Below are 12854 nucleotides of genomic sequence, written 5' to 3' on the forward strand. Positions count from 1 at the left end.
TGATCTGCTTTTGTTTTCTAATGTGGTGACCTGGAGTGATCCTATAGGGAAGGAAAAACTTAAGTTTTTCTAGTTTTATATTGCACTCACCTTACTTCACTTGTACATAGCTCCTAACGATCTTGTCCTAACGGTGTCCTATGGTGGAAGTCTTTATCTAAACTAAATAAAAAAGTGATTGCTTAGAAATCTTGACATCAATATTATGTGTAATGTTGTAAGGTTTGATTGTTAATTTTATTCTTATCTGTTGTTACATTATGTGGTTGATTCTCTTGACCTTATTTGTTCTCTTGAATGACAATTGTGTATCTAGTTTGAACATGGAATCCTGCCTGATAAGTGAACAGAAAGCATGGCTAACTTCTGTAATTGAGGAATTTCATTGACTTCTGGCTGCATGTGCCATGGCTGAAGTAGTTTTGCTTTTAGCATTTTTCAAGTTCATTCACTGTTTATTTTATAGGTTAGCATCCTGTGAAATAACATGTTTGAAAAAACATAAAAAATGTCATGATTCTAGAAACCAGCATGTTATGTATCTTAAAATGAAGGATTGCATCCTATACAAAAAGATAAAGGAGAAATTACTCTGTAAAAGTCAGATTTCTTTTTTGGTGCTCTGGTTGGGGGGCTTGGCTCTCAGCCCCTTTCAGGCCCCTCTGTGGGACCCTGCCTGGCCCTGTCTCCCACCTCCCTATCAGGCCAGAGACACGATGGCTGTAGCCCTGTGAGCAGCTTGGAATTCAAGGATCCCACAGGCACCTGGAAGTTCACCTACAACCCCATGTATCCTCTGGACTCCGAGGATCAGAATACCTGGAAGTTTCAGATCTTGTAGAAGTGACTCATTCTCCATCTTCCTCCATCTTTTGTCTAAATCTGCCTTTTACAGAATAATTATTCCTCCTCTACAGAAGGAGCTGAAGCATCCTGATAACATAACACCTCACAGTCCTTTATATAGTTTAGTTAATAGCCAAACTCTATGTGTTAACTACCATATTTATGGTTATGTAGCATTGCACATGTTCCCTGTAGATCTCTTTGTAGTTCCAGTTCTAGTCTAGTCCCAGTTTTGAGCCAAATATATTTACTGCCCTGTTGGTGCCTGTAGCCTAAGGGCCACTCCCCCAGTCACCAGTGCTGTCCCTGATACAAAGTAGAGAATAACCTGTGGAATCAACAAGAATGATGTCATGTTCTGACTGGATGGATTTCTGTTCCTGTTTGCTTTGACCTTAGAATCATATAAAGTTAAACAAATAGATCAGTCACCTGAGCTGAAGAAGGTGAAAGGACACATGAAAAGTCCCATGGCTAGTCTATTCAAACTCAGCCAACATTTTTAGTTGCCTATTTCTCAAATTGGTTTGACAGAGAGAGAGAGAGAGAGAGAGAGAGAGAGAGAGAGAGAGAGAGAGAACCATCAATTGGTTGTTCACTTATTTATGCATTCATTAGTCAATTCTTGTATGTGCCCTGAGCTGAGATTGAACCCTCAACCTTGGTGTATGGGGATGACACTCTAACCAACTGAGCTACCCCAGCCTGGGCCCTTAGTAGGCTTTTGGTACAAAAACCTGAATTTTAATTCCCAGCCTCAGGCTTTCCTGGCTTGCTGTGACTCTGGTGACTGCAGGAGTTGATCTGCTTCCTTTTGAGCCTCATTTTTCCTGAGATTCCTAGTTTCTGACCCTATTATAGTCTCTTTGCCTCAGTTGTCACTCACCTCCTTGTTTGACTTGTATGGAGGGATTATTCTATTCCTCCATTAGTTCAAAATAGTGAGTACTTAGGAGTCTGAGAAGGCACCATGCTAGCATTATAGGATACAAAGATGTAGAAGGCATAGTCCACATCCTCGAGCTTACGGTTGTGTAGGGGCAAGAGCCAAGCAAAAGTTTTTTGGAGTATTACACATAGACACATATTACTCATATATCTATATAGGTATATTACAGGTATGTATATATGTATATTACACACACATGTATAAAGAGATTTATTGTAAAAATTTTTTCTTATGCAGTGATGGGGCTGACAAGTCTAAATCTATAGGGCAGGCCAGCAGAGTTTCTATATTTCAGTATTCAGGCAGAATTCTTTCTTTGAGAAACGTCAGTTTTTGTTGTTAAGACTTTTGACTGATTGAATGAGTCCTACCTGCATTATTGAGGGTAATCTACTTCAAGTCAACCGGTGACTCTAAACATAAAACTATTACGGAGGGTGACCTGGGGACACAAATGCAGGACCCTTAGTGTAGCTTGGGGTTTCCAATTACACATTTAATATCTTTGATGCATTTGTTGGCTCTCTCAATCCATAGTAGTGTGGCCAGAGAACTACAAAAGAACTGGGATGCTTCTGAAATGGAAAATAAAGTCAGGTAGGATTTCTTAATATCCGTAGCACTGCTTTATTGAAGCAAGAAATTCTATGTGCGCCAAGGGGTTTCCACAATTTACAGTGTAAAAAGGATTTTTTCTGTTCAAGATAATTCTCAAGAACAGCGAAACCTATCAGGTTGCTTTGGCCTGGGTCTCTCAGTGTCCTCAGCCATGTCTTACAGACAGGAAAACACCTCAGTTCAATCCTTAAATCTTTGTCCAATAATACCGTTTCTTAGTACAGTGGTTTTCTAAAATGTCATTTGAAAATTTAAGTCAGTTTTATGAATCCATTGAGCTTTTAGAATAGTTCGTATTGGAAATTCTATATTCAAGGAAAGAATCTACGAAATGTTAAATCATCAAAAGAAATTCAGAGTCACTTTGGTCCATGTCAGTAACCAGTGACACAGGTATTGGTGGGGACATTCTATGAACTTTAAGAGTGAGTCTAACACTGATTCCAAACCAATTGCATGGTACAGATGCTCATAAAATTGTGTTAAATATTATAGCAGCTGTCCTTAATTTATCCTTCCCCAGCTTCATGTGGAAGTACCCACCAAGACTGCAACCATACTAGAAACTAAAGATAAGAGGGAACCCGTGTTAAAATCCATTGTCACTAACTCCATTGTCAATCATTTGATACAGTGACTGAAATTAGCTTCAAGGTAGGCAGGGAAAAAGCCTCAATTGAGTCACTGTCTAAGGACAAAGGTGCTACACTACCTAGAAAATCAAACCCCTTATTGCCCAGAAATATTTGAGGCAGCTAGAGATTTATGCCCATCCCTCAGTGTTCCCTCAGCTTCTTGCTTTCACTTGAATCTTATTCTTGCCGGTTTCAATTTTGGTACAGCTGCAGGTTCAGGAGGTAGGGGCACTTTGCTCCCTTGGATGTACAGCCATACAGAGAAAGTCTTACAAATGGTGAGAGTGAAGGATCCCTGGATTGTAGCGAATGCTGGGAGAGCTTACAGCACTTATAAAAAGAACATTTGCCCAACTCTAGCAAAGCCAGATTATCTAAGAATCAGAGCAGAGGAGGTTCGTGTCTTAGTCCAACAGGCACTAGGCTTGACTCGGTACTTATAAGACCACATCACTCCTAGTATAGATCTGAAAGGAACTGAGCTCCCTTGTGAACAGGGAGAAGGGCCAAGGGCAAGTGCAACCCCATGGAAGAGTTGTTAAGAGCAGGAATTATGGAGGAAGAAGGCCTGGCTTTAAATCTTGTCTCTACTACTGACCATCTGTGGTCCTGGTCAAATTACCTAGTCACCTGAAGCCTCAATGCTCTCACATGCAACGTGTTAGTAACCTCTCCCCTAGAGTGTAAAAAGTAGATAAGATGATGTCTGTAAAACACTTTGTACTCTGTCTTGCACAAATAAGTGTTTAGGCGATTATTTTTTCATTTTTATGAGCCATAAAGAAAGAATAAGTTGAGATAAACAGGAGGAATGAAAAGGGTGTATCCTGAAATATGCAAAAAATAAATGGAAACCCCAAATGCATATTACCATAAAAGATACTAATCAGCATAACTGACACTATGGAAAACACTATTGGTTATATGGGTAATTTGATCACTCTCCAAAAATGTGGAGAAAAGAAGTGAAAAAAATAGAGCAAATGAAAAATGAGAATGCAGCCTTTGAAATACATTGACTAAATAAATGTGCCTTCCCTAAACCCGAAAATAAAAGGTAATAAAACTTTGCTGAGCCAATCAAAAGAGCTAAGTTTATTCATTGATACTATTTATTATGTCTATACAAGATTAATGAAAACTACTAGTAATGAGGCATATTTAAATAAGGTATATCTTAAAAATTTTAAGTTTCACATAATTAGATATTGGAAAGGAGTATACAAAAGAATCATTATTTATAGTTACATTACTCAAAACTCAGAGCATGTAAGAACAAATGGAAAAACTATTAATGAATTCAGAAAGGTGGCTAATTGCATAATAAATATACAAAAATTAATAAAATATTGATCATTAGAAAATATAATGGAAAAAAGATTTCATTCACAATAGCAGTACTACTATTACTAATTTAAAAAGCAGTGAAATATATGTGACAAAATTTACAGGAAACAGGACCTTTAAAAAGAGAACTTTAGGCCTTGCAGATGCTGCCACTGCCCCTATCTTCCCACACCCAGCCACGGTCAACCCCACCGTGTTTTTTGACATCCCCGCCTATGGCGAGCCTTTGGGCCGCATCTCCTTCAAGCTGTTTGCAGACAAAGTTCCAAAGACAGCAGAAAACTTTCATGCTCTGAGCACTGGAGAGAAAGGATGTGGTTATAAAGGTTCCTGCTTTCACAGAATTACTCTGGGACTTATGTGCCAGGGTGGTGACTTCACACGCCACAGTGGTAGAGATGGCAAGTGCATCTCCATCTGTGGGGAGAAATTTGATGATGAAAATTTCACCTTGAAGCACACAGGTCCTGGCATCTTGTCCATGGCAGATGCTGGACCCAACACAAATGGTCCTCAGTTTTTTATCTGCACTGCAAAGACTGAGTGGCTGGATGGCAAGTGTGTGGTCAATGGCATGGATGTTGTGACAGCCATGGAGCACTACAGGTCCAGGAATGGCAACACCAGCCAGAAGATCACCATTGCTGACTGTGGGCAACTCTAATAACTTTGACTTGTGTTCTGTCTTAACCACCAGACCATTACTTCTGTAGCTCAGGAGAGCACGCCTTCACCCCCACCTGCTTGGAATGTTTTATAATCTTCGTGCTCTCGATGCAGTTCATTGGGTTCCATGTTTTCCTTACCCCCTCCAAGCCTAGCTGGATTGCAGAGTTAAGTTTATGATCATGAAATAAAAACTAAACAGCAACAAATAAAAATTTAAAAAAAAAAGAAAACTTTATCCTGGAAGCCTCAGGCAGCACCCTGATGCCCTTGCACCTACGGGGCCTGCCTGAACCCAAAGACACACAGGCTGGGCCCCCCACCCTGATGCACCCTTGGCCTCCAGTCCATCATGGTTGCATGAGGAATCTGGTGGTGAACTGGTCCTTTGTCACCTTGCCTTGCTCTGTGGGGTCTCCAAAAGGCAGTGGGTGCCAGCAGCTGCACAGCCACATAGCATAGCTGGCCCTCTGGGACCCTAGCTATGAAGGCGGGCCTCCACGGTGCCCACACCAAGCCCACAGGTAGGCCACCCCAGGCAGGTGGTGTCCTACCTCTCAGAGTGCTCCACCCCAAACAGCTTGCTGACAGTGCCACCCCTCGGCCAGTTTCATAGAAAAAGCTTGTACACATTTATCTACACTCTAGATTCTATGGGTGTCTTATTTCTGGAAGTGGTGTAAATTATGTCTGACTTTTTAAATGAAGGGGTAATGCACAATAAAATTGAGTTTTTATACCTTTAAAAAGGAAAAAAAGGAAAAAAAACTTTAAAACTTTCCTGGGAGACATAAAAGAATACTCAAAGAATTCTTGGTCACATCATGTAAAGATTTTCCTTCTCATACTCTAGAAATTCAAAGTAATTCACACCAAGATTTCCTTAGGAGATTTCAGAAATCTGAAAAAAAAAGTTTCTGAAGCTCTTTTTGGGGGGGGGGGGGGTAGTTGCAAATAGACAGAAAATTTCAGGGAAAAAATTGAGTTGGAACAAGTCCCGGCAGCTAGAAAATTTACCACCTTAGAGTTACTAAAGTAGGGAGTTATTAGCCTACGAGTAGCTAGATCATTGGAACAAAATAGAGTCTAGAAATGCTTCTCACTATTGTGAGTAATAAAATTGGCTTTTTGGGGGTGGGGGGGGAAATTATTGAGTAAGAGAACAACCTGCCTATTTGAGAGGTGAAAAGGCTCTTAGAATGTTACTCAAAAGCCAAAAATATAAAAGAGCAACGTAAGGAAAGTATAAAAAGACCCCAATACCAGATAAAAGTTAATAATCTTGAAAAAGAATTCTTCAAATTAATTAGTAAATAATGAACGCCCACCAGAGGGATGGACCTGAGTAGATAATTCATGCAAGCACAGGTACATGTAGCCAGCACTTATGGAAAGAGTTGCTAACCTCATTAGTAATACAAGAAATGCCCACTCATGGACTGTCAATGGGAGTATAAAGTTTCTGTTGTGGAGAGCAGATGACTTTAAGTTTAAAATATGAATCCTCTTTGACCCATTAATTTCACCACAGGAATTTATCCTAAAGTGGTAGACATGTCTGTAGAGACATGCTTCAAAATTGTTTTTATTGCACCATTGCTTATCATAGTAAAATATTGAAAACAACCTAAATTTCATCAATTGAGTGATTAAAAAGCTACAATATTCATACAGTGTAGCTTTTATTTTTTTAAGTATTTATTTTTAACATGTTTTATTGTTGTTCAAGTACAGTTTTCTTCCTTTTCCCCACACCCCTCCCCGCCATCCCAGCCCTCCCCACCTCCCTCCCCTGTTTCTACCCTGCTTGTTATTGTCCATGTGTCCTTTGTAATTGTTCCTGCAAAACCTTCACCCTTTTCCCCTAAGTCCCCTCCCCTCTCCCCTCTGGTCACTGTCAGCCTGTTCTCAATTCCAGTGTCTTTGGCTATATTTTGCTTGCTCGTTTGTTTTGTTGATTAGGTTCCTGTTAAAGGTGATATCATATGGTATTTGTCTTTCACTGCCTGGCTTTTTTCACTTAGCATAATGCTCTCCAGTTTCATCCATGCTGTCACAAAGGGTAGGAGCACCTTTCTTTCTGATGTGTAGAATTCCATTGTGTAAATGTACCACAGTTTTTTGATCCATTCATTTACTGATGAGCACTTAGGTTGCTTCCAGCACTTGGCTGTTGTAAATTGTGCTGCTATGAACAAGGGAGTGCATACATTCTTTTGGATTGGTGTTTCAGGGTTCTTAGGATATAATCCTAGAAGTGGAATGCCTGGGTCAAAAGGCAGCTCCATTTTTAGTTTTTTTGAGGAAATTCCATACTGTTTTCCACAGTGGTTGCACCAGTCTGCAATCCCACCAACAGTGCACTAGGGTTCCCTTTTCTCCACAACCTCTCCAACACTTGTTTGTTGCTGTGTTAATGATGGCCATTCTCAACAGTGTGAGGTGGTATCTCATTGTGGTTTTAATTTGCACCTTTCTGATAGTTAGCAATACTGAGCATCTTTTCATGTGTCTCTGGACCCTCTGTATGTCCTCCTTGGAGAAGTGTCTGTTGGAGTCCTTTGCCCATTTTTTAATTGGGTTGCTTGTCTTCTTAGAGTGGAGTCGTGAGTTTATATATTTTGGAGATCAAACCCTTGTCTGAGGTAACATTGGCAAATATGTTTTCCTATACGGTTGGTTCTCTTTTCATTTTAATGCTGTTTTCTTTATCTGTGCAGAAGCTTTTTATTTTGATGAGATCCCATTTGTTTATTCTTTCCTTTATGTCCCTTGCTCTAGGGGACATATCAGTGAAAATATTGCTGCATGAACTGTCTGAGATTTTCCTGCCTACTTTCTCCTCTTGAACTTTAATGGTGTCATGACTTATATTTAAATCTTTTATCCACCTTGAATTTATTTTTGTGTGTGGTGTAAGTTGGTGCTTGAGTTCCACTTTTTTGCATGTAGCTCCCCAACACCATTTGTTGAAGAGGCTGTTTTTACTCCACTTTATGTTGCTGCCCCCTTTGTCAAATATTAATTGACCATACAGACTTGGGTTTATATCTGGGCTCTCTGTTCTGTTCCATTGGTCTATGTGTCTGTTCCTATGCCAGTAGCAGGCTGTTTTGATTACGGTGGCATGTAATACAGTTTGATATCAGGTATTGTGATCCCTCCTACTTTGCTCTTCTTTCTCAAAATTGCTGCAGCTATTCGGAGTCATTTATGGTTCCATATAAATTTTTGAAGTGTTTGTTCTATATCTGTGAAATATGCCATTGGTACTTTAATAGGTATTGCATTGGATCCATAGATTGCTTTGGGTAGTATGGACATTTTGATGACGTTAATCCTTCGGATCCATGAACACTGTATATGTTTCCATTTGTTTGTGTCTTCCTTGATTTCTTTCTTCAGTGTTATGTAGTTTTCTGAATACAGGCCCTTTACCTCCTTGATTAGATTTATTCCTAGGTATTTTATTTTTATTGTTGCTATATCAAATGGGATTTTTTCCCCCTGATTTCTGCTTCTGATGTTTCATTGCTGGTATACAAAAATGCCTTTGATTTTGAATATTTACTTTGTATCCAGCTGTTCTGCCAAATTCATTTATTAGGTCGAGCAGTTTTTTGATAGAGTCTATAGGATTTTCTATGCACACTATCATGTCATCTGCAAACAATGACAGTTTTGTTTCCTCTTTTTCAATTTGGATGCTTTTTATTTCCTTTCCTTGTCTGCTATAGCTAGAACTTCCAATACTATGTTGAATAGGAGTTGTGAAAGTGGACAACCTTGTCTTGTTCCCGATCTTAGTGGGAAAAGTTGTAGTTTTTGCCCATTGAGTATGCTGTTGGCTGTAGGTCTCTCATATATGGCCTTTATTATGTTGAGAAATGCTCCCTCTATTCCCACTTTGCTGAGTGGTTTTATCATAAATGAATGCTGTACCTTATCAAATGCTTTTTCTGCATCTATTGATATAACCATGTGATTTTTGTCTTTCCTTTTGTTTGTGTGATGTATTACATTTATTGATTTGCAAATATTATACCATCCTTGCATCTCTGGGATGAATCCCACTAGGTCATGGTGTTATACAGTGTAGCTTTTATAATGATCATGTAGATCTATAGTTACTAATATGGGAAGATGTTCAAGGCACAGTATTAAGAACATTATGTTTAAAAGGCAGATACAGAATATGGGGTCAACTTTAGCTTAAGTTGTTCCTTCATCATGGCAGACACTAAAAAGCAGATACAGAATATATACAATATAATTTCACATGTATACAATTGTCTGCATTTACTTATACATTTCAAGAGATACCTGATAGATGTTTGTCAAACTATTTTGTCTTAATGGAGTTATAAATATTTCTTCCAATTCTATTTTCCAACATTTTCAAATATTTTTAACAAAAACTTATTTCTGACAAATTAGTAGCTAAATTCTATTTAAGAGAAATGCTTTCTTAAATAATAAATATTAGGCTCTAAGGAGTTTAATATCAAAAATAAAAATAAATAACTGACATTAAATTTCAGAATCTCTATGTCTGTATCTTTATATAATTGTATAACATTCAGAATTAGTTCTGACCTGTGCTGGTAATTTTTGATTTATTCTTTTGAATGCTCTATAAAAACTGTAGTATATTAGTAATAATTGGATCATAACAATTTAGTTTATTCTTGTTTTAATTTTTTTTACTTTTAAAGTATATTTTATTGATTATGCTATTACAGTTGTCCCATTTTTTTCTGCTTTATTGCCCTCCACCATGCACCCCCCCCCCAACAGCACCCACCCCCTCTTAGTTCATGTCCATGTGTCATACATATAAGGTCTTTGGCTTTTCCATTTCCTATACTATTCTCAACCTCCCCATGTCTATTGTGTATCTACTATTTATGCTTCTTATGCTCCCCTTCCACCTTCCCACTGACAACTCTCCATGTGATCTCCATTTCTGTGATTGTTCCTGTTCCAGTTGTTTGCTTAGTTTGTTTTTGTTTTTGTGTTTTGGGTTCAGTTGCAGATAGTCATGAGTTTGTTGTCATTTTACTATTCATATTTTTTATCATCTTCTTAGATAAGTCCCTTTAACATTTCATATAATAAGGGCTTGGTGATGATGAACTCATTTAACTTGACCTTATCTGAGAAGCACTTTATCTGCCCTTCATTCTAAATGATAGCTTTGCTGGATAGAGTAATCTTGAGGCAAGTAGGTCCTTGCCTTTCATGACTTGGAATACTTCTTTCCAGCCTTCTTGCCTACAAGGTTTTTTTTGTGAAATCAGCTGGTAGTCTTATGGGGACTCCTTTGTAGGTTACTGTCTCCTTTTCTCTTGCTGCGTTTAGGATTCTCTCCTTACCTTTAGTCTTAGGTAATGTAATTATGATGTGCCTTGGTGTGTGCTTCCTCAGGTCCAACTTCTTTGAGACTCTCTGAGCTTCCTGGACTTCATGGAAGTCCGTTTCCTTTGCCAGATTGGGGGAGTTTTCCTTCATTATTTTTTCAAGTAAGTTTTCAATTTCTTGTTCTTCCTATTCTCCTTCTGATACCCCTTTGATTCGGATGTTGGAATGCTTAAAGTTGTCCTGGAGATTCTTAAGCTTCTCCTACCTTTTTTGAATTCTTGTTTCTTCATTCTATTCTGGTTGAATGCTTATTTCTTCCTTCTGTTCAAATTGTTGATTTGAGTCCTTGTTACCTTCATTTCACTGTTGGTTCCCTGTATATTTTCTTTTATTTCAATTTGCATAGCCTTCACTACTTCCTTTATTTTGTGACCATACTCAACTATTTCTGTGAGCATCCTGATTACCGTTGTTTTGAACTCTGCATCTGATAGGTTGGCTATCTCTTCACCACTTAGTTCTGTTTTTGGAGCTTTAATCTGTCCTTTCATTTGGGCCATAATTTTTTGTCTCAGGGCACCTGTTACAGACTAAGGGGCAGAGCCCTAGGTATTTCCCAGGACAGGGCAACCCACATCACTGCATTGTAGTGCTGTATGGAGGGGACTGATCCAAGAGGGAACAGTGCCACTTGCTTGTCTCTCTGCCAGCTTTCAATCACTTCTTCTGCTACCCACAAGAGGTTTGGGCCCTTTTGGTGCTTATTCCCATATGGGTGGTTTTCTGTACATTCTAGGACCCTGTGGGTCTCTCCAACAAACCCTCCTGTGAGGTGAGGAGTTTCTCCCACCGCAACCCCCACAGGTTTTTTTCAGTCAGAGGTTTCGGGGCTTTATTTCCCGGCTATGGAACCCCAGTTTATGGGTTGAGCAGTCTGTCTTGCTCCCCAGTTGTTCCTCCCAGTTTATCTGCACGCAAATGTGAAGCATCCCACTACGCCAGCCATGGCCTTGTCGGGTATCCTCTCCACCTCCGCCGCCCATCTCCATCCCTTCTACCAGTCTGGATGAATGTTTCTTCTTTAGCTCCTTGGTTTTTGGACTTCCATACATTTTGATTTTCTGGCAGTTCTGGTTATTTTTTGTTTTTAAATTTGTTGTTGTCCTTCTTTTTGTTGTACGAGGAGACAAAGTACATCTACCTAGGCCTCCATCTTGACTGGAAATCTCATTATTATTTTTAAAATAATAAATTATCCTTAGAAAATACTTTATTTTGTTTTTAGTTCACAGTCCACTGAGCCAGGGTGTGCCCTTATTTTGTTTTTAAAAGATAAAATATTCTTCAAGTGATGAGAACTATTTGATCTTGAGAAAACTTTGTGTTTACATTTCTAGTAATAACTCATTTTTAATTCATGATTAATAAAAAATTCAACATGAACTCAAACTTATCAATTTGTTTTGGATGTTTAGTTTGATTACAGCATCCATCTGAAATCCAATTTTAAGCACCACTTCTAATCAAAGCACTTTTAAGAGGTGTGACAAATGCATTTGAACAGAGTTGTACCCATGTGTTATGTGGTGAAATATTATTTTGCTTAGGACTTACCACTGAACATTATTCTCTTTCACTATTTATCCATGTAATTTGATTTTTTAAATTTCTTGCAGTTTCTTTTATTCTGGAGTAAGTTTTGAGTTTATTAGTTGGTTTCACATATTCTTGTTTACAGAGCTATCACCGTAGCTTCTAAGTGCTTCACAGATTATGTTCTCTTCTATGTCTATCAAACTACATTTCCACATAAATGAAAACTAGTGAGTAGGGGAATGCCATTTTATTGTCATCCTGCTGCTTAACCAAATGAGGAACACTGTTTTTCAGTTTGTTCCACCTAATGCTAGGCAGTTTACCTGGAATTTTTTTCACAATGAAGAAAATACTAACCATATTCACACTTACACATTTATTTTCATCCTTTTGTCTTAATCTACTCTTTCACTGGAAGTGATGACCATTCTTATTAAGCATAATGTCTCTCTTTTGTCTGAATTCCCTTGCTCTGATCTTTTCATGAAATCTCCTTTATCACATATCCCCTGAGTCCTATAGCTTCATCTTCTACATAAAAATATAAACATCTCAACTTCTTTCCCATCCTGACTTTCAAAACATCTTTCTGCTGACACCCTTGGTTACTCTCGGTGTTCTTTGCAAACGTCCCTTCTTGCAATCACGTCTTAAATGTTGGTTTGGTGTGCTGTACTTTCTCTTTCCTCTAAACATTTCTCTTAACTGGCCTCACAACCCAGATATCAGGTTGCCTTTGTGCTCTCAAACCTTTGTCTCCAGCATCTTCTAGGGACCATATGGACTGCCTGCTAGAAACTGATGCAGGGCAGCACCTGGGGAGGCCAAGAGAGGCC

The 12854-nt window shown here is 38.7% G+C and overlaps 1 protein-coding gene across 1 annotated transcript; it reads left to right on the forward strand.

Annotated features, from left to right (window-relative positions):
* The first annotated feature begins 2784 nt into the window (after nt 1-2784).
* Nucleotides 2785-5059, forward strand: LOC123816411 (peptidyl-prolyl cis-trans isomerase A-like). The gene is made up of 2 exons (XM_045835324.1): nt 2785-2806; nt 4500-5059. Exons 1-2 carry the CDS (start codon nt 2785-2787, stop codon nt 5057-5059), a joined length of 582 nt encoding a protein of 193 aa, XP_045691280.1.
* The last annotated feature ends 7795 nt before the right edge of the window (nt 5060-12854 follow it).

The sequence above is a fragment of the Phyllostomus hastatus genome, unplaced genomic scaffold, assembly GCF_019186645.2.
Source record: "Phyllostomus hastatus isolate PE091 unplaced genomic scaffold, TTU_PhHast_1.1 phas_contig_209, whole genome shotgun sequence".
Lineage (NCBI taxonomy): Eukaryota > Metazoa > Chordata > Mammalia > Chiroptera > Phyllostomidae > Phyllostomus > Phyllostomus hastatus.

What these genes read in the sequence shown, in the direction of transcription:
- LOC123816411 (XM_045835324.1), top strand. Translation starts at nt 2,785, where the DNA reads ATGTCAGTAACCAGTGACACAG. An exon ending in GTCAGTAACCAGTGACACAG is followed by an intron (nt 2,807 to 4,499) that starts GTATTGGTGGGG and finishes CAAAATTTACAG; the next exon opens with GAAACAGGACCTTTAAAAAG.